Consider the following 19,525-nt stretch of genomic DNA (forward strand, 5'->3'; position numbering starts at 1 on the left):
ACTACTGCAATGCGCTCTATGTGGGGCTGCCTTTGTACGTAGTCTAGAAACTGCAGTTGGTACAGAATGTGGCAGCCAGGATGGTCTCTGGGTCATCTCAGAAAAACCATATTACTCCTATATTAAAAGAACTGCACTAGCTACCAATAAGCCGTCGAGTCAGTGTCAACTCCTGGTGACCACAAAGCCATGTGGTTTTCTTGGTAGAATACAGGAGTGGTTTACCATTGCCTTCCTCCCACGCAGTATGAGATGAGGAGGTGTACAAATATAATAAATTTAAAAATAAAATAAAAGGAATCATCTTTTCAATATCCTGGAACTTTTGATGTAATTTAAACAGTCAAAAGGAGAAAATTAAGATATGCTTTGATCGGAACAAAAATGTTTCCAAATTGTGTGAAGGCTATAGTTCAAAGCAACTTTTGGCTGTTCAAAATGCCTCACATGCATTATCTCAGTAATTGTTACAACTACCACGTTAGGCAGATCAATCTTATTATTCCCAGCTATGGCTAACAGTTGCTTCCCTAAAGCCATACACTGAGTTAATGTCAGAAAAGATATCTGAACACTTTGCCCCCTTGGTTCACAGTTCAGTCTTTTTGCCACCGTCTACAGTAGCTTTTCTTGTTCATCTCAAATTCTTAGAATAGCTTAGCTCCCAAAGTCCAACCACTTGTGGCTTTTTAAAAAAAACTATGCCCTTATTAACAGATTGAAAATAAATGCCAAGGAATAAAAACGCAGGCAAAAAGAGAAATGTTGCACATACCGGTTGAAGAAGCAAGTAACCACTGCCCCAGCCACAGTCATCTGCTGACATGCTAGAATGAATTCACTTGTCCAAATAAGCCCAATTAAGTGGTACCACCACATGTAGCGAATGCCAAACAGAATGTTGTATTCCACTTGACCTTGTGAAATGACTTGGGCATTACCTGCAAATTTAAGACACACATACACACACATACGTACACAAATATTATAATGGTTCTGCAAGCAAGAATACTTACGGGGAAATGGCACATTTCTACCATGTACAGGTGAAACTCGGAAAATTAGACTATCGTGCAAAAGTCAATGAAAAGTATAAGCATGCATATGTATTCAGTACTTGGTTTGGGCCCCTTTTGCAGCAATTACTGCCTCAATGCGGCGTGGCATGGATGCTATCAGCCTGTGGCACTGATGAGGTGTTATGGAAGACCAGGATGCTTCATTAGCGGCCTTCAGCTCTTCTGCATTGTTTGGTCTCATGTCTCTCATCCTTCTCTTGGCAATGCCCCATAGATTCTCTATGGGGTCAGGTCAGGCGAGTTTGCTGGCCAATCAAGCACAGTACACTGTATACTTTTCTGAGGTCCGATATTGTTCTATTCTACAATCCTTGTCTTCTTGGTTCCATGTAATATTCTAATTTTCTGGGATTGTGGATTTGGGGTTTTCATGAGCTGTACGCCATGATCATCACAATTATAACAAATTAAGGCTTGACTTATCTCGCTTTGCATGTAATGCGTCTGTCTCATATATCAGTTTCACCTTTTAATTTGCATTACTGAAATTAATGGACTATTGCACAATATTCTAATTTTCTGAGTTTCACCTGTATGTATCCTTAATTCAGATAGGCTCCTGGGTCCAAGTCCTATAATATTCCACTGACTGTTAATCAGATTTGTGGGGAAAGTGAAGCAGAATTTTTTTAAACATATAAAGATGTCTGGGATTGGTTGAATAACCAGTTTCTGAAGGGGTTAGGGTATTTCCATAACACCCTAGAAATATGAAATTGTAGGCTGAGACACCTTGATTGCAAACCAGAGGACTTAAAAGCCCTGTTCACACGTTATATTCAACAAGTGAACAATCTGTATACACTTTATCAGGTACCGTTTTTCACACATGATGTTGAACATACAGCAGTACACTTCCTATCTATATCCTGCATTTGAGGAGGCCTGCACCCAGGTTCACTTTTAAAGTAAATTCAGCAACAGTCATTCACACAAAACCATGAACGTGTACACAGACATCTGAACGCAGGTATAACCTAATATCTGAGTAGGGCCAAAGCGTATCCATAATATGTTTATTGAACTTTAAAATTCACTTAAAAATTATAATGTGGTATACAAGCAAAAGAAGGCATAGTGTCTGGTCAGCATCCAGACGAGTGAAGCACATCCAGACAAGGAGCAGAATCAAAAGCTCCAGGAGAGTAAATGTTCCACTCTATTCTGCACTGTTCAGACCTCGCTGGGAATAGCAGCTGTCATTGAGAGCAATAGCGCACTTGCAAAACAAGCAAATTTGTGATAGCGCACGAAGTCAGGATAGGTGCACTAAAAAGGGGGAATTTGCACAAGAGCACAACTGAGCTTTAGAGCTCTTGCATAAAAGTCCCCATTAAAACAAATGAGGCATGCTACAGTTTGCAATTGCAAGCACACTTTTTCCAGTAGGGCAACAAGTAGTTTTGCAGCAGCGCAACAGTTTTGCTCTAGCCTAATGTCCTGCAAACACTCCGTTGCTCTGGATATCAGCCACTGAGTTCAGTTCTGGACCTTGCATTTTAAGAAGGGCGTTGATAAACTGGATTGGGATCAGAGGAGGGCAACAAAGATGAAGAAGGGTCTGGAAGCCAAGTAGGGTTGGCAACTGTCCTGCATTGCACGGGATGTCCCTACTTCCTGAGGGGAAATGCTCATCAGGACTCATTTGGGACTCAATTTCTCCTGCTTTTTGCCTATCTTAATTTTTTTATTTTTACTTTTAAAGCTGCTGCTGCTGTGCAGTGGCAGCGGTGGTGGAGCAGGATGGTGGAGAGAGCTCTGCCCACCTCCCAAACTATAACCGCCCGATGAGGTCGGGGCTGGTGCGCTGGCTGGAGGCAGTCCAGGCGCACTGGAGGTGGGCGGGAGAGGTGGCGCCAAGCTCCTCCCTCATGCCCACTTTCCTCCCAAATGAGGTAGGTCGGGCCGATTTCAGGCCTCTGCGTACGCATGAGGAGGAGAAAGACGCATACGAGGGAGGAGCTTGTCGTCTCTCCCGCTCGCCTCCAGAGTGCCCGGGCCACCAGTGCGCCCGCCCTGACCTCACTGGGTGGTCATAGTTTGGGAGGCGGACAGAGCTCTCACCATCTCCGCTACGCCGCCGCCCCACAGCAGCAGCCACCCATGACCCACCACCACCAGCACTGCAGACAGTTGTCCGGTAAGTGTGCCCAGCAGCTGGCAGCCTGGCTGCGCCCTTGCCACATGGGGCCAAGCCCCTCCCCTAGGTGGCCCCATCCCCAAGAGTCCCCTCACTTGTCCCGAATTCAGCCAACGTAATGTTGGCAACCCTAAAGCCAAGTCCTATGAGGAACAGTGGAAGGAGCTGGGTATGCTTAGCCTGGTGAAGAGAAGACTAAGGGGAGATATGACAGCTGTCTTCAAATATCTGAAGGGCTGACACATAGAAGAAAGTAGGCTTGTTCTCTGTGGATTCTGAGGATAGGACTAAAAAATCAATGGACTGAAATTACAAGGGAGCAGGTTTAGGCTAAACTTTAGGAAGAATGTCAGAACAATAAGAGCTGTTTTGACAGTGGAACAGTCTGCCTCTCCTTTGCTGGAGACTTTCAGTCAGAGGCTGGACAGCCATCTATCAGGGATGCTGGAGCAGTTTCCTGCACTGAGTAGGATGTTGGACTAGAAGACCTCCCAGGTGACTCCCAGCTCGAACATCCTATGATTCAGGCAAGTGGGGAGTTATTTCCCCCTTTCATACCGTTGGATCAGTTTTGAACTGGGGGAGGGGGGATTTTCAGTAGCAGCCAGGAACCTATCTTTATGCTTGTAGAATGCATAACTACTAAATAGATAAATACGAATACAAGATAATTTATTCGTTTAAACCACTCCTACTTTCCTTTGAAAGAACATGTATTTTGTATTTGCGTGAGAAAGAAATACAAAAGAAGTGGGGAAATTTGAAATTACAACAAAAGTGGTGACTGTCTACTTCCATTCTAAGTGTAGCCTTAACCTCAGATATCAATATTAATTTTTTTTAAATAAAAAAAATAAAAATGTTAATACACATATTCTATCAATATGTTTGCTAAACTGGGGAGAGTGTGAAGAAGAAAGTCCCTTCTCAGTGGAAGCACATTGTCTTGGGAATTTGTTTTCATTCTCAGAGGCCAGCTATGTGAACTTCAGGGCAAGGACACTCTTGCTCACAACAAGGCGGCTCTCCTTTTCCAAGGACAGGCTATTGAAAAGTGTCCTTGTACTACCTAACATAGCAAACATTTCTGGTAATCAGTGAAGGGAATAAATACAGAACTGAAATGCAAAACACTCTGTTGCTGCTCATTTGCAATAGAACTGTGTTCTGTTAGTGTAAATGTCAGTTTTACAATTTTGTCCAGAACCTCTGGCTGTGAGTTCACATCTACATACAGTAGCTGCAGGACATAACTGGGTTCTTGTGAAAATCCGCAGTAAAGGTCTGCTTGTGATTTGGTCTGTAGGATGGGAAGGTATGAGATTTAACTTAAAACAGATGGGTGATATTGCCAAAAAATGTTCTTAATAATCTGATGAGTGCTTGCCTTTCAATTATTTTATTGACCTAATAGAAAGCAAGGAATAAAATTTATCCACTATATCACAGGAGCTGCATATTGTGCCACAGATTCAACAAGTCTATACTAAAATATAGCACAAAAGCAACATAATATATTTTCAGACTAATAATCATGAATAAGATTTTTTTTAAGCAGCTTCAAAATCATTTGAATTCTTTAAATTCTGTAAGGTTTTTTAACATTTGTGCTAAAAGTAATTCACTATTCCACTTCTCAACCCCTTGAGTACTAAAGTGCTGTATAATAACTAGGGGTGTGCACATGGTCCGAGCACCAGTTCATTGCGGGGATAAGGGCGGGGAGCAGGAGCTTTAAGAAAGAGGAGAGCAGGTCCTTATCTGCTCTCCACTGCCCCATGCAACCTCCTGCTGGGGCGGCAATTGGCCCAAATACCCCCGTGCACTGGCAGCACATACATGGCATCCACACATGTGTGCTGACACCATGCGAGGCTACTTAGGCTGAGCACCACCCCAGCAGGAAGCTGCATGGGGCGGCGGAGAACAGGTAAGGACCTGCTGTCCTCTTTCCTAAAGCTCCCACTCTTCGCGCCAAACTGGTGTTCGAACCGTGGTTCATGCACACCCCTAATAAGAGCAAGCATTTCTTCAAATTCAGAAACTAAATTCAGATTTAAGGCAAATTTGAATGAAGAAGATACACTTGCAAATTATCTGTCTCATCATCTCTGAATGAGTGTATGATTTAAACACACACACAAACAAACACACACAGAGTTTTAGTTAAATATGACAATTAAAAGAATAAACATTATTGTGCACCACTTCGAAATGTGGGTAAAATGTATAAATGTTAACCAGAATAATACTGTGCTGGTACAACAGCAGCTGACATCCAGACTAATTCTACATGAGTGGGGGGAGGGGTAATTTTCACCAATCCCCTTTTCCCTCTGTGCCTCCCAAAAATATATCTCTGAGGGTCCTCTGTACACAGCAGCAGCCACTCAAGCCTCCTTCAATGTGACTATAAGAAAATAAAGATAATTTCATTGAGCTGTGCTCACTTTTATCTTCAGATCAAATGCAATGGATCAAAACTAGTGAGGGAGGAAAGGAAGCAGAGCCACATGGGCCCAGAGTATCCTTTAAGGTGGGATAGAAAAATCTTAGTAGCCAACAGCTAAAAATATACCCCAGGCCCTTTGTGGTGACTACAGCCAATACGTTTTCTGGTTTGTAGCCAAAGAAAATTAGTCATGACTAAGCACCACTGAAATCAATTAGTCAAGTTAGTTATGACTAACTTATCCCATAAATTTCAACAGACTTAGTAATGACTAAAGGTGAGTTCAGATGACCAGTGGCATATAGGTTTGGTGCGAACCACCAGTTCCTGGCAACTGTGTGCTCCAGCTGCTATTAAAAATTCCACCTTTCATATCATGCAAAACACCAATGGTGGGTTCCCAAGCAGCACTTCCCTCTGGGAACCCAACATCTGTAACCAAGATTTGAAGTTGGTTACAGATATTAGGTTCGCGGAAGAAAGCACAACACAAAACGAGCAGAAGTACCAGCTCATGCTGTGGTCTGGGCCAAATGTACTTGCTGACAGTTGTCTGAACCCGCTCTTTCTTTTGCTACAATCCCCTCTGAGTCAACCAAAGAACAAGACCAAACAAACAAAGAGGTGTGGCATTTGTATCAGAAGACAAGAGCTAACACCCAGACTAACACAGTGCTGGCTTTATGGGGGTGGGATGATTTTTTCCCAATCTCCCCTTCAAAATATGTCTGTGAGGGTCATATTACCCTCAGGATATAGTGAGCTTCAGTGGAATTCAGAGCCGGGTGGGGCAGCACCACCTAGCCCAGCTTCTAACCCCAAAGGCGAGCGTGACATTAACCCCAGCTCCAGGATCATGTGTTCGCTCAGGCTGCGTTCAGCCTGAGCGGTCACAGAAACAGACACATAGAGCACCTATCTCCTGGAGGATCCCATCAATGCACCATGCTCATGGCACAGTGCATTGTGGGATATCTGGAGGCCGAGATGTGTCCCTGCGCTGTGTGGTGGAGCGCGGATCAACTGGAGTGCAGTCCATGCTTCCAGCAACATTTCTGGGGAAAGGGAGTTGGGCCAGCCTCCCCCAACCACCGCCACCTCCCCCCACTTCACATTCATTCATGTGAATGGCCCCAGTAAATGCTTCAGCTTTTGGATTCCCCCCCCCCCCCACAAAAAAAACAAAAAATGACCAAAAAGATTTTTCGGTGGACTGACATGGATTCCTATAATTGTTGTGTGTTTTAGAAAAGACATAGTAGTTTATAGGCTGAGGACACAGAAAAGAAGATTACTAACCTGCAGTTCCTAAGCTAAGTAGCACAGCAACCCAGTATATCCAAAAGAAAATAAGTATCATAAAACTCCAAAGGGGCTGAAAGAACAGAGAAGGGATATTGCTGATTATTTTATTTGCAACTTGAAAGAGCTGGATAGTCAGATGAATCCTCTTCCTTAGTATCAGTATCAGAAAGAGTAGGACAACCTATGAAAAGAAAAGAAAATATTTCATTGAAATGTTTATATTAACAAATTAGCAAAAATTTACCAATTTGGAATGAGAATGAATTCATATATAAAGATTAGTCTGAACCACTTTTTACAACAGTCTTCTACACAAACATTTTTTAAAAACATCTCCTTTATATATATTTCTTTTAGGCATACTCATCGCTAATCCCATGTGTGGCAGCTCTCGTGAGAGTTCACGAGCAGCTGCCGGATTGCGATGGGGACGAGCAGGAGGGAAGAAAATGGCAGTGGCAGCTGGCCGGCCGGTGGGGAAACAAAACAGCAGTGAAGGGCGGCAGGCAGCTGGCCAGCAAGAAAATGGTGGTGGGGAGTGGGGGAAGTAGCACCCAGCTGGCAGGAGGGAGCGGGGAAGACGGTGGTGGAGGCTGGCTGGCTGGTGAGGGAAGTGACGGCGGAGGTGGAAGAAGAGGGTGAACTAGCGGTGCAGATGCTCTGCGCCCAGTTCAGCTAGTTTATATTGACTCCATAAACTCTCTGTGGCAAGTGACTCTGATCAGTGCACTGCATTCCATTACTAAATTCTTTATTGGGGCCCTTCTCTTTCTTCTTCTAATTTTTTAGTTTTGAATTACAAATTTATTACAGAAAAAAGCACTAGTATAAAATGAATGAGACCTGTCACCGTTATACATTGAGGACAAAAACTGGGACACAAAGTTACAGATTGTTTAAATAATCATTTCTCTTGCAGTATATAGGTATTTGAGCTTCACCTTGAACATCTACAGCTGTGTAAAGGCACACTCAAAACTACTAAAACATCTCCCTCTCTTCAAGCAGTAGTCTCTCCCAGCATAACTGCTGCCACCTTGTGTTAACAATTAGATATACTGAGCCATCGGATAAGTCTCATGTCCAGAGAGGGCTGACATCCAGAGCATGTGTAGGATGTTGGGCCAGCACAGAACTGCAGAACTTGCATTTCAGACTAGCACTGTGCTACTGCAAGCATGCTTGCAGTTGTGTAACAGTTGCCCAACAGTTTAAAAGGGAATGTTTGCACAAGAGTGCTATGCGCAATAACACTCATATGCAAATCCCATTTTTAGTGCAACTAAATCTACTTCTTGTACTACCACAAATTTGGTAGTTCTGTAACGGCTTCGTTGCTTTGGATATCAGCCACTGACTCTCGTCACACAATCCGCTTCCATCCAGTCTGCGGCTGAGAGAGATGCCAATTACAGCGTGCTACAGTCCACTGGTACAGCAACTCTATGCCCTCTCTCCCTGCAACATTCTAACACAGATATAAGCATGGCAACTGGTCAGCCATAACCCAGGTGAATTCTACTGTAACACAATCAATAATATATACACATATCCAACTATACAGTGATCTGAAAAACATAAAATAAAACATTTTGAAAATGTATCCATTAACCATGAAATTATTATCATTACTACATTATTTATTTGATTTCTAGGCTGTGCTTCCAAAAGTAGCTCAGGGCGGTTTACATTAAAATAAAAACAACTAAAATCAATTAACAGTTAAAATCAGAAACTATAAAAACATGTTTTAACTTTTCTGTTTTTGTTGTAAACCACCCAGAGACGTAAGTTTTGGGCAGTATAAAAATAGGTTAAACAAACAAACAAACAAACAAACAAACCATTAACAATTAAAACATTTAAAACAGGTTTTTTAAAAACCCTGGAAAACCAGTCCAAACATTGACAGTTTTAACACAGTTTTAAAAGCCTGAAAGGCTAGGCCAAACAGATAGGTTTTAAGGTCTCTCATTTAGTCCAATAATGAACTCAGATTACGGATTTCTGCTGGGAGTGCATTCCACAGCCCAGGAGCGGCTACAGAGAAGGCCCGCCTCTGAGTCACCACCAGACATGCTGGTGGTAACTGAAGACAGTCCTCCTCAGATGACCTTAACGTGCTGTGGGGATCGTGCAGAAGAAGGCACTCTCTAAGATAACTCGGACCTAAGCTGTTCAGGGCTTTAAAAGGTAGTAACCAGCACTTTGTATTTTGCCCAGAAACATATCAGGAGCCAATGCACCTGTCTCAGAATATTGTCTCTCCAGGTTGCCCCAGAGACCAATCTGGCTGCCGCATTTTAAACTCACTGAAGTTTCTGAACTATGTACAAAGGCAGCCCCACATAGAGCGCATTCCAATAGTCAAGCCTGGAAGTTACCAGCTGATGCATCACCGTTTTGAGTTCATCCTCTTCAAGGAATTGGCACAGCTGTTGAATCAGCCGAAGCTGATAGAAAGCACTCCTGACCATGGCCTCCACCTAATACACCATGGTGAGGCCCAGGTCCAGGAGTACTCCCAAGCTGCGTACCTGCTCCTTCCGGGGGAGTGTAACCCCATCCAGCACAGGAAGGTCTAACTCATCCCTCAAATTCTGAGCTCCTACAATGAGCACCTCCGTCTCACTTGAATTCAGTTTCAATTTGTTATCCCTCATCCAGCCCATTACTGCCTATAGGCAGGCATTTAGGGAATGAATGCCATTTCCTGATGATGAAGATGAAAAGGAGAAGTAGATTTGGGTGTCATCAGCATACTGATAACACCCAGCACCAAACTGCCTGATGATGATGATGATGATGATATTTGATACATTCTTATATGGTACATTTTAAATCCAGTTCAAATGCAGACAAATTAAGGTAGATATTCACTGTTGTGTATGTTTTCTTGTAAGGTTTCAAATGGAATTTTCTACATTAAAACCACTGGCTGACATCCAGACTAAGTTACTCAATAGAATTACTCAGGAGATACTCTAAAGGACTACTCTATTTCAACAGGACTTCTGCTGAGTAATTTGGCCAGGATGTCAATCACTATGAGCAAGCATAAAAGTGGGCAGAACATGAGGGCTAAGACGCTTCTTACAATATTGAAAATGACTACTGCCATTTTTAAAAAATCTGGCATCTATGCTCTGCTAGTTCAAAATTATGCTTTAAAACAAATTACACAAAGTACCTAAAGATAAAAAAACCAGAAATACAGGTGTAAAAACCCCCAAATTAAATATTTTTCAAAGTTCATGTTTCCAGTGTCCTTATATTACATTCTATACAAGCAGAACTATATTGATCACATTTGAAAGTATCTATAGTATAATGTAGCAGAAGTGAAACATTTCAGTCACATGTATCCTGGCATCCTTCAGGTTCACTGGTTGCTTGAAACCACAATTGCTTATGTGGCGGTGTGCACTGCAATTTCCAACTTTCACAACTGAGCAGGGTCAAAAGGAAGGAGGCGGCAGTTGCAAGGAGGAGAAGTTGTCTGCTGAGCGGTGACTGTGGCATGTGGCAGGATAGAGCAGTTCATGTGATGCAGGTACCACGATGCTCCATCTGCCCTGAGGCCCCTCGTGGCCTATGCAGACCAATGATGACATAGAATGGCACTTGCCAAAAATTTCCAGCAGTGATGGCTGGAGGTAGCAGCACACACCGCTATATGTGCTGATGCAGAAGAAAAATTAGCCTGCCTTCCAGTTTGTCATCTAAGGAAGACCCAGTTCAGTCTGTGCTCAGTGAATTACCTATAAAATACTAGTGACTATTTGATAAATTGCCTTACCGTAAGAGTTGAAGATATAATAGAAAATGCAAGCAATAATTTCATATTTTCCTTTTCAGTTTCTAATTCAATGCTGGGTTCATTGGTATAATTATAATACAGCCACCACATAATACCCGAAACAACTAGAAGAAATACAGAAGTACAGGTAATTGCTTATTTAATTCAAAAGATATGAGTTACTTGGGCATATACTTGCTTTATGAACAGACATCTACTTAATATGTACTGCTTTTCAAATGCAGTTCCAGAGAAATTAAAAATCAGACTGGCACAAACAAAGAACAACAGACTCACAAATATAAAACTGCACCCTAGTTTGCAATATTGAGAGAAAGTACTGCTCATGCACAGAGCCTGCCTCTCTGAAAGCCTGCAGTTAAAAGTTAATGAACTTTTTGTTGCTGTTTTAAAATATATATATATTTAAAATTAGCATTTTTACAAAATTGATAAACATTAGTCAAGAATATATTAATTAATCAGAAATATATTAGTAACAATGGAATTTTTAAAAAATCACACACGCAATGAAAAAAGGCATGAACCACAATCCAACATTCACTTAAGATTCTCTTAATCGTCATCAAATGTCTGACAAAGGACAGCATATAAATAGCTTATATTATGCCAAACACTCAAAAAAACGTTATTATCCTCTGATACTTTCTTATTCCAGGGTACCATAAGAAAAATCCCATTGTGAACAGATCTGTCTTCTACCCAAAACCTTACCACCACCACTTAATATAATTATTTAATACAACCAGCATCACAATCCAAAATCCTGCTGGAAGTGGGAAGCTTAAAAGCCCTTTACATATGGAACACTGTAGTTTATTGGATCATAGCCTTTCTAAATATAGATCAAAGGGATCAATACTTACATAATAATCCAAATACAAGCAGTGTAAGAAAAATATGAATGAGAAGCATGCTGATGAATCTGAAGGTTACCGTCATTATTACAGAGAAGGCTGCAATTAAAAAAAAAAATCCAGTGCAATTAACAAACAACAACAGACATTCACCAAGCTGCCTAAACAGATTACATTGGAATTTTAGTTGTCCCTAGAACTGGGTGCAATTCTGCCTGTTTTACTGCCAAAATACCACTGAATCAAACAGTATTTAAGCAGCCTTACCATGTACACGATTGCAGTATGTGAATGACTACACCTACACCTATTCTGATGTGTTGATAACAGCACAGAAGTGGTGTTCTGACTGGCACATTGCATTTATATACATAATGAATAAAGCTGATATGTTTCCAAGCAAAATACCAAGTGCTGGTTATTACCTATAAAGCATTCAATGGCTTGGATCTAGGGTTCTTAAGAGAGCGCCTTCTGTCACGAACCCTGACACCTATTAAGATCATCTGGAGAAGTCCAGTTACAGTTGCCACCGGCTCCTCTGGTGGCGACCCAGAACCAGACCTTCTCTGTGGCTGCCCTGGGGCTTTAGAATATGCTCCCTGTCAAAATAAGAGCATCTCCATCTCTGTTCGCTTTTAGGAAGACCCTTAAGATGTGTTTTCTCAGGATTTTAATTTTAATTAATTTTACATTAATTTGTTTTTATCCCATGAAATTGTTTTAACTTTTATTTTGTTAAATTGTTTTAAATGCTTTTACTCTGTTTTATGCTTGTTGTGTTTTATCTCTGCGTTTGTTGTGTACATCACCCAGAGATACACATATCAGACGGTATATAAATATGTTTTATGTCTGTTTTATGTTTGTTTGTGTTTGTTGTTTATTATATAAATATAATAAATAAATAAACTTACCCAATGCAAGGATGCACAGGCCTATTACAGTCTCTCTTCCTGCCATTATCCCACTCAGAACACGATGAAAAATATCGACTTCATTGGCCACATTTATCAGTACCGATGTAAACTGGGAATAGCATTTAGCATTTTGTGGAACACATCGATTAAACAATGGGAAAGATACACTGAGGGGGGGAAACGGGCAAATGGTCAGGATTAGAATTCCAAACACATTTGTTGAGTCCAGTGATCAGAAATATTACTACAAAACAACAATAAAACTTTCACTGAAGTAACCAGACAGACAAGTAACCTGATAGACATTTGTTTCAATGTGCTCCAGAAGAAGCCTCCTTGGAAAAATATTTTCTCCTAATATATAAAAACACTTCCAATTCAATGTAAGCACTTTCTGGGAATGCAGCATTAGAGACAGATACATCTGATTCCAAAAGCTCTCTTCATATATGGAACTCCAAAGTACACACGTGTGCCACTATTTGTTGCAATAGCAGGGACAACTCTTGTACACAGATCTCCAGATCCCCCTCTCTTTTGCAGGTATCTTGCTTTTGACATTGTAGGGAAATTAACCAGTTTCCAGGAAGCAACCAGAATATTCAATCATGGCTAAGCAACGCTGAAATAAGTGAGACCAGTTAGTAACTGACTGTGGGCACAACAGTACTCATCCAGCTGGACAAGACAGGTTGCCAGAGTAACAAGATAGGTAGGTACAGGGAAAGCACAGCAAATCTCTCGATGAGATCACACAGACTGTCATGAGAGTTCAGGGTGGAGGGGAAAATATTAAGGCAGTGGGAGGCAGAGGCCAAAGAAACAAAACTGATCAGCAGATGGTCAACCTCTTGAGGAATTAATGTGCTAACATGGCTCACCACTGAATGCTTTTGCTACAGTGACCACAGATTCAAAAATAGTGAAGATCACTGCTCTAGAGATCATTCTGATGGGAGCAAAATTTGTCCAAGCTCCTGGATTCCCCTGCTCCAGTCATTTGTGAATGATGTTTTTTGCTTTCAATAAGATTATTCAGAAGATGGAACATAGGAAGCTGCCATGTATTGAGTCAGATCATAAGTCCATCTAGCTCAGTATTGTCTTCACAGACTGGCAGTGGCTTCTCCAAGGTTGCAGGCAGGAATCTCTCTCAGCCCTATCTTGGAGAAGCCAGGGAGAGAACTTGGAACCTTCTGCTCTTCCCAGAGTGGCTCCATCCTGAGAGGAATATCTTACTGTGCTCACACTTCTAGTCTCCCATTCATATGCAACCAGGGCAGACCCTGCTTAGCTAGGGGGACAAGTCATGCTTGCTACCACAAGACCAGCTCTCCTCTCAGATGGATGCACTCTCTCTTATTGCTCTAGAGAACTTCTAGCCTTTTAAACATTATTAAAACCAGTCTATTTCCAACCCTAACAATCCACTATACATAGATTATGCTACTGTCACTGGGTCACAGTTTCTGGGATTACTGCACAAAAGATAAGTTGGGTATTCTTGTGTGTTTGGATTGTGCAGAAAGTACAGCTAAGGAAAATGCCAGCCCATTTTCATTACCCTATTTGCGAGTTGCAAAAACAGGGATTCATGGCAGTGATTTTGGGAAGGATGAGGAATGAGATAGTTTTGGAGGGACCTTACCCTCCATTGTTACATTGGCAACAATGCTGACTTTTTAACAAAATATTTTTCACTGCCTCTGGCCAGGGGGAATCCTCAGAATACCCCAGGAAATATACTATGTCATGATGAAGTGTCATTCCACGGGTGCTTCTGAGCCAAAGGCCGGGGGGGCGAGGGGAACACCTGCCAAGCAGTGGCCCCTCTAATTTTTTTCATCTCTGTGCAGAATGAGTTTTGTTCTGAGCGGCAGTATCAAGACAGTGTGCGCGCATGTGCATTCAGAACTGGGCCTTCTTGATTCGTCCTGAGCAGGATCTAAAATGAACTGAGCGGATATCCAAGAACTTGTAAGCGCGTGCACATGCGCACGCCTTAGAGGGAACAGCGCTGCCAAGTAAGGCTGCCATTCTTTTCACAAGCAGCCCCCACAGAAGGCCACTATGTTATTAACATAGGGTAATTCCCAGGAAATTCTAGAAGAGAATTCTAGGGGAAAATTCATGGTGACCAGTGGAAGCTGGCTGCAGAGTTGAGCTCCATACTACTGCTGCTGCTAAAGTAGCAGCAGCAACTGCTACCAAAAAGGCAACCAAAAAAAAAAGGAAAAGGAAAAAGAACAGCTGTCTGCCACCAACCAGAGGTTAATTACCTCCAACATTTTCTCAATTTTTCTTAGGGACCTTTAAAATCTCCCCCCCACCCCACATTGTGCAGTGAAAGATAAAGTTTAATCAGTACAGCATACCTTCCCAGTTTTTTTCCTAATTAACAGTTTTATTCAGTTTTGTTCATGTTATAATAAAGTAATTACAACAAAAAGGTGGGGATATGAGGAAGAAACCAAAACAAACAGGTGGAGGAGGGGAGGGGGGATAAAGTTATTGATTTGAAATACACAGAATAAATTATGCAAATAACTCTAGATAGTCCTTCCAAATTCTGGTATGGGTTTGTTACTTCAAACCTTGTCATATTAGAGAGATCTTCTATCCAATGACAAACTGAGGGGCTGAAATGACCTTTTCAACACTGTACAATAATACAGTTGGCGACAAGTAGTGCACGGGAGAGCCATGATTTGCTTACTCAGGAGAGGTTCTAGACATGTGGTAAATAACCAAGAAGGATTGATATGTCACAAAATTTAAAATCAGAATTCAAAACTAGGTTGATGCGGTCAATCACGTCTTGCCAAAAGGGAGCTATTACATTGCAACTCCATGTCATATGAATTAGGGAGCCCTCAGCAACACCACAGTGCCAACATGAAGAAGTAGTTATTCTTTTTTATAGAAAAAGTGTTCAGGTGTCCAATAGATACGGAATGTCAACATTTGAGGGATACGCCTCAATTTAAGATCTAGGGTAGAAGAGTTTGGTGACCAGTATTTGATTTCAGGGTTGTACCAAAGGGTTATTTGGTCATAGATCAGAGCCATCGTGATGGCACAAACCATGCCATGCTCCTCTCAAAGCCTTGATAGTAGGAGGAGAGATACCTCCAGTCTGTGAAAATTTAGAGCCCAACATAGACCAGTACAATAGAGGTTTTACAAAAGAAAGCTCAAAAGTATACCATGCTGGAGGATTGAGAAAACCATGTTTTAATTTAAAGACCTAAGCAAGTATGTTCTATGATAGTGTAGGATATCTGGAAAACTAGCCCATACACCCCTGCCCCAGGATTGGTTAATTGCAATTTATGAAGGGAAAATCTGGGATTGTCTTTAAGCCAGATGAACTTGCAGAAAGGTTTGAGAAAGCAGCTAGAGGAGCTTTATACATAGATCAAATGGGGAAGGAGATTCATTTTAATTATGTTTCTTTTACCCCAAATGCTGTTAGTTAAGGAGATCCATCTATCAATATAAAGTTTTATTTGAGAAAAGATGAGATTAAGATTCTTATAAAGTAAGGAGGAAATATTAAGGGTGACAATAATTCCAAAGTACTTAATTTCTATTTGGAAAATTCTGAAATTCCAGTTATAAAACAAGGAGTGAGAAGAATGGATCTCCAAAGGCATCAGTTCAGACTTGGACCAATTAATTAGAGAGTTGGCTAAACTTCTGAATTAAAGGAATCAAAGCAGGGATGGAAGAAGCAGGATTCTCTATAAAATGGAGAGTGTCATCAGCATACAGAGTTATTTTGTGCTGTAATCTATTGTTATGCCTTTGACGGCAGGATTTTGTCTTGAGGCTCTAAAGCTAAATTAAAAAGAAGAGGAAATAAAGGACAACCTTGCTTGGTGCCTCGAGAAAGCCTGAAGGAAAATGACAAAACTCCATGGGGCGGGGAGAATGAACTTGAGGCTCAGAGTATAAAAATGTCTATCCAGTCTATTAATTCAGGAGAAAAGCCAAATTTGAACATGACACAATTTTAAAAGGAACAAGAGACTCTATCAAAGGCTTTCTCTGCATGAAGAGAGAAAACAGCAGTAGGAGTAGATTTGTTCTGAAACAGTGAAACTAGATCAATCAGTAAACTGATATAATCTGCACCTTGCCAGCCTCAAATGAAACCCACTTGATCAGGGTGTACTATTAAAGATATAGCAGATTGCAGTCTATTGGCCAAAACAGAAACCAAGATTTTAATACCAATTTTTGATTAAAGAAATAGATCTGTAACTGGAACAGTTAGATGGATCCTTGTCAGGCTTAAGCAGAAGTGAAATAACTGCATTGAACTGGAATAGTAGAAGAGGTTTAGTATGCTGGGCCTCAGAGAAGACTGGCAATAACTTGGGAAGCAGAATATTTGAAAACGCTTTGTACTCTTCTACTGGAAAGCTGTCAGGCCCAGGTGCTTTAGGGTTAGCCATATTTTTCAAAGAAAGCGATAATTCCTCTATCTGTAAAGAGAGTGCTAAGGCTGCTTTGCTATCAGCAGCTAAAGAGGGAGTGAAACACTTCCAAAAACATAGAAAGATCAAAAATGGTCATATTCTATATATAAGAGGTGGTATATGCATAAGCAAAATGCATCTGGAGAATCATTATTTGGGCTAAACATTTTACTAGTGCTAGAGTGGTGGATGGGTTTTTTGCAATCAAAATCAGAAAGCGGCAATCAGATATTTCTTTCAGTGTCAGCCAAGTCAATTACTTATAAATCAAAAGCATTACCCCCCTAGACCTTTTGGAAACTACTGCAAAAGCTTCACTGATCAAATCTTTACACATTCTGTCTTTATCTACTGGAAGCAAATGTGTTTCCTGTAGGAATGCGACCTGTGTGCATTTTTAAAAGCTTGGTCAGGACCTGTCTGCGCTTTGCTGGACTGCCTAAACCCCGTGTATTCCAACTGACAATATTAACAGCCATGGTATTCAAAATAATATGAAAAGAGTGTGGTAAAGTGGAATGAAGAGGAGGAGAACCCAGATTGTACACTTACCCAAAGGCCAGACAATAACAAGACAGACAAAGACTTTATGATGGAAAAAACTATCCAAGGGCAGCAGACCATAGATAGTGTGCCAGGTGGTTTTAGCTTCTAATTTGGAGGAAAAGAATTGATCAGACTATCTATAGATACTTAAAATATTATAGCAAGGAACTATAATAAACATGCACCAGAAGTCAGAGTGTTTCAGGACTGTGAGGGAAGATTGTAACAAAGATGGATTTTAAAAGGGAAAGCATAAAATATATGACTTAGGAAGGTAAGGGGGGAAAACCACTATAAAAAAGAAAAAGAAAAAGAAAAAATAGAACACAAATGCGAGACCAAGTAACAGGCTCATGTCCCAGTTTCTAGAAAATATTAACTGCTTCCAGAAAGCGGGCAGTACAGCATGCAGGAGCGCAATCTACGTGCAAAGTTCCTGAAAGGAGGGGGCGGGGGAAGAACCTGCATTCACATTTATCTTGAGTAAAGCTGAGATGGACAAAATGAAAAGATAAATTTACATGAATTTACATGAAAGAAATTCCTGCCTATGTCAAAGCCCACCACTCATTTTTCTAGGAGTCAGTGATAAACTGTAATTCAAGAAATGAGTTGGGGGAGGGACGGGGGCAATGTCAAGGATATTTCTTACTGCGTGTAAAAATAAATAGATACAAATTATATACATATACACCCATATGTATTCATATATCACCCTGAAAGTTAGGTGTACAGGGACAGTAACAATCGGATCAAAAATAGACAAAGAAGGAAGGGGGGGTGAGACTGCAATATTAATAAGAACAATGAATTTGTTTGATGAACATAGAGAATACAATAACTGGAACAAGGTAACGCAAAGTAGTGGCATTATGAATCACAAATAATACACAAATATGGCAATATATATGGAAATCTTTAACGGTCATCCACAGTGACATAACAGCATTTCCCCCTCTTAATCTCTGTCCCTCTCCTCTGTTTATCCTACACCTTCCAAAACAAAACAAAACAAAACAAAACAAAACCCACACCCTAATAGTTAAAATAAGGTCTTGTACATGAATGCTTACAAAATTGTAAAGCAAAACACTTTTATCAAAGCAGAGGTTTATGTATTAAATAAAGTAATGAAGGGGAGGGGGGAAGGCCAACCCCTCCACAAACAAACAATATCCCCACCCCCAAGCCACTGATAATAAAATTAAGGTCTGGCAATATGATTCATATGATTAAAAAACAAAACGCAGGGGAAGAGAAATCCCAACTTCCAAGGAGAACCAAAAAACAGGAGGGGGGGGGCGCAGGGAGAGGGAGAGAGAGAGAGAGAGAAGGGTAATTAAATCAACCTTTAAAAAAAACCCCACTCGAGTATAGAGAAGATAAATCATTTAATTATTTCCTCCTAAATTTGAAAACTTTTCCTTCCACAGTATAAAAGTCCTGCACACAAACATACACAATCCTACCCCGTACCCCCGCCAGCACATACATACCAATAGTTTTAAAGTGAAGCAAATAGTATATCAACGCAGGGAATATAAACAGGCCAAAATAATAAATGCAACGCATATTAACTCCCTCATTCACCCAAAGAAGAACAACATTGTCTGCAGGAGAACTGCAAACAAAACTCTAATGTAAAGAAAGTATATTAGAATGAGAGTATCCTGAAGAAATGAAGGTATCCTGAATAAGGTATCCTGAAGAAATGAAGTTGTGGAAAGTGATTTGATCTAATACTGGTCTTCTAAAAGAGGCCTAACAGAGCTTTTCAGCCTTCAGAAGGAATTTGCTTGGAAGAATCCAGAGGAAGTAGAAAACATTCTGCTTCTGCAGTATTGCTGAAGGACTGAAGTCGACCCTCATGGCATGCACAGAAAATAGCAGGGAAGCAAATATAAAATTGGATATTGTGGGCT

General features: G+C 40.9%; 1 protein-coding gene across 25 annotated transcripts in view; it reads right to left on the bottom strand.

Annotated features, from left to right (window-relative positions):
* Positions 1 to 19,525, bottom strand: part of SLC44A3 (solute carrier family 44 member 3) — a 215,791-nt gene that overhangs the window by 35,112 nt on the left and 161,154 nt on the right. For all 25 annotated transcript variants that reach the window (XR_008306035.1, XR_008306036.1, XM_053244977.1 and 22 more), the window contains 5 exons: positions 12,571 to 12,740; positions 11,663 to 11,752; positions 10,776 to 10,900; positions 6,971 to 7,157; positions 776 to 941 (listed from right to left, as the gene is read on the bottom strand). Coding sequence is in view for 23 of the 25 variants with exons in the window: in XM_053244977.1 (XP_053100952.1) it covers positions 776 to 941; positions 6,971 to 7,157; positions 10,776 to 10,900; positions 11,663 to 11,752; positions 12,571 to 12,740 (738 nt within the window). In the remaining 2 variants the exon portion in view is untranslated. The remainder of the gene's footprint in view (positions 1 to 775; positions 942 to 6,970; positions 7,158 to 10,775; positions 10,901 to 11,662; positions 11,753 to 12,570; positions 12,741 to 19,525) is intronic.

Source organism: Hemicordylus capensis, chromosome 4, assembly GCF_027244095.1.
Source record: "Hemicordylus capensis ecotype Gifberg chromosome 4, rHemCap1.1.pri, whole genome shotgun sequence".
NCBI classification, from domain to species: Eukaryota; Metazoa; Chordata; class Lepidosauria; order Squamata; family Cordylidae; genus Hemicordylus; species Hemicordylus capensis.